At 38.8% G+C, this 2903-nt stretch overlaps 1 protein-coding gene across 1 annotated transcript in view; it reads right to left on the bottom strand.

The window, feature by feature from the left end:
* LOC110452823 (filaggrin-2-like) overlaps positions 1–2655 on the bottom strand; it is a 36355-nt gene extending 33700 nt beyond the window's left edge. The window contains exon 1 of the mRNA XM_021501517.1: positions 1780–2655. Coding sequence (XP_021357192.1) covers positions 1780–1922 — 143 coding nt within the window. The 5' untranslated portion in view covers positions 1923–2655. The remainder of the gene's footprint in view (positions 1–1779) is intronic.
* Between the last annotated feature and the right edge of the window lie 248 nt (positions 2656–2903).

Below are 2903 nucleotides of genomic sequence, written 5' to 3'. Positions count from 1 at the left end.
AGCCCAGAACATGTTTTCTATTTTGAGCTCTGAACATGTTTCCTATTTGACCCATAACATTATCCTACCGAGCTCAGGACATGTACCTATTAAGCTCAGAACACGTACTCTATTAAAAGCTCAGAACTTGTATCCTTTGAGCTCAATACGAGTATCTTATTGAGCCCAGAACATGTTTTCTATTTTGAGCTCTGAACATGTTTCCTATTTGACCCATAACATTATCCTACCGAGCTCAGGACATGTACCTATTAAGCTCAGAACATGTATTCTATTTAGCTCAGAACATGTATCCTTTGAGCTCAATACGAGTATCTTATTGAGCCCAGAACATGTTTTCTATTTTGAGCTCTGAACATGTTTCCTATTTGACCCATAACATTATCCTACCGAGCTCAGGACATGTACCTATTAAGCTCAGAACACGTACTCTATTAAAAGCTCAGAACTTGTATACTTTGAGCTCAATACGAGTATCTTATTGAGCCCAGAACATGTTTTCTATTTTGAGCTCTGAACATGTTTCCTATTTGACCCATAACATTATCCTACCGAGCTCAGGACATGTACCTATTAAGCTCAGAACACGTACTCTATTATAAAAGCTCAGAACAGGTACCCTATTCAGTTTGCACGTGTATCCTATTAAGCTCAGAACACGTACCCTATTCAGTTTACACGTGTATCCTATAGAGCTCATAACATGTACAGGTGTAAAAGCATTAATTTTTTCAACGTTTCCCATTGCTTGAAGAGCATTCTCTCGTGCTCAGGACAAGTATTTTACTGTTTGCTCCTGACATTCATTTCCTGTTGGTCACAACAGATAATTAAATCAATGTGTACATGCTACGTATAGTTCAAAGTTATGGCAGGTAAAATCTCTTACGTACCAATAATAAGTTCTATTGACAAACACTGACGTTATCTGGTATCCATGTCCGATGGTATAAGAGCCATTCACTGGAACTAAAGCGTTTGAGACTCTATACGATGATAACCGTTTAGAATGTATTCGTATCCGAGTACATCGGGTAATATCAACGATACTAAACAGCGATGTGAGACAGGCACTACCTTTATGGGGCACTAAGTCAAATACTTAAATTAATGTCCTCCAATGTATCTATAGTGGAACATTTTAGAATGTTTAATTTGATTGTGATAATTTAGAAGGTTGTATTGAGTTTAATAATTACCTGAACTGTCGCAGATTACAGTTGTATTGATACATTAAGTCAGTGGAGCTGTTTAGACGTAGATTCAGTTTTACCTGTACTAGTATTACAGAAATATTTAAATCTATACAAATAAAGTAATCTTTTCAAAATATTTATTCTGTGTACCGTGAATACGATAATGGTCAGTTACGTACGCCTACCTGGTGGTCAGTGTACAGGTGTGTGACAGATCTCCAGGTGAGACAGGTATGTGGCCTACAGACCTAACAAGGGTGGGCATATATGTCACTCGTACACAGAGCTGGTCAGATTGTAGAAAAAGTGGCCATCACCTTCTGAATTAAGTTAATTATTTTACTGAGAAACGACCAGTGTGAAAACAATTATGCAACTGATATATAATAACGCACTGAAATGCTATAGCTATTATATAACAGCAATGTAAACCAGTGAAAACATATAAGATACCCTGAATCCCGACAGCATCCCTTGTAGCATGGTGGTAACAAGCATTTTCTTGTCTGTGTCTTTTTGGTGTATAAACGAGCTATCTGTTACAAAATGTTAAGTAAATAATTTAAATGGAAGTGATACTGACCCTCCGATCGCCAGTAGGATGATTCCGATCAGCATAGAGATGAGGGCACATGACAAGATGGAGCAGACAGCTGACCGTGGGATGAGCCAGGAGTGGTAATGTCGGTAGTTGACTCTAACGAACTTCTCCCCCGGGCCCGCCATATCTCTCCAAGTCCACACCCCCGGGGAATAGTAAAACACACAGTGAACTGATTATATCCCACACAGAAAACGCTCCAGTCGATTAAAATCCACCAGCATCTCCAGATAATTCCGTCTTAATTAAGTTAATTAACGAACTAGTAATAAATTTCCTGAAATCCGGTAAATTAAAACTAACGTTTGCGATTAATGTTTCTTCGGCACATTCACAAATTCCCACCAAAAACTCACACACTGCGGTACATGTGCACTACCTGTGTAGATGTTAGACATATATGGTCCATGTATTTTGCAAGTTTTCACTGTAAAGCTTCACTTCTGTGTAATGTTGATAGTTATCCCAGAGGCGACTCGGCTCCAGCGTTTACGAGGAGGAGTGAATATTAAAATACAAATGCTGTGCTTACACGAGAGCTCCGAGTCCCTCGGCCTCCCTCTCTCGTCAGCCTGTGGTACCCTACTATATACATAGCTTTGTACGTATACTTACAGATATATCTCTCGCGCTCACATTTTTCTTTCAGAAAAACCCTGTAATATGATGTATATATACTTTCTCTTTATCTTCGCTAACATTACTAAGGGTTACCATGACAACGTAAGTCTTTCAAATCTTATCTTTAAAAATATTTCCTGTTTTTGTGTGTAGATGATTTTCGTCTATTAGAGAAATAATAGCCGCTGTTTTGAGTTGGTTCCCTGGCAGCTGTTCGCCATTACCTGCAGCATGTGAAACTACTGCTCGCCAAACGCTCGGAAACCCATCGTGATGGCATCAAAGTAACACAGAACGCTGTCCGTTAGAAACTGCTCCAGAATGCACGTATAAATTATGAAGGGAAATCATTAATATGCTATAGCAAAAACATTTTTTGTCGCTCGGAAAAAAATATCGTTTATCCTGAGTCACATACACAATTGTCGATATCATATCTGTGACTGATAGCTGCTGACCGATCATCCACGGACTTAGATCTAATC

This window comes from Mizuhopecten yessoensis, unplaced genomic scaffold (genome assembly GCF_002113885.1).
Source record: "Mizuhopecten yessoensis strain PY_sf001 unplaced genomic scaffold, ASM211388v2 scaffold6893, whole genome shotgun sequence".
NCBI classification, from domain to species: domain Eukaryota; kingdom Metazoa; phylum Mollusca; class Bivalvia; order Pectinida; family Pectinidae; genus Mizuhopecten; species Mizuhopecten yessoensis.
This window is presented reverse-complemented; position numbering and strand designations above follow the sequence as displayed.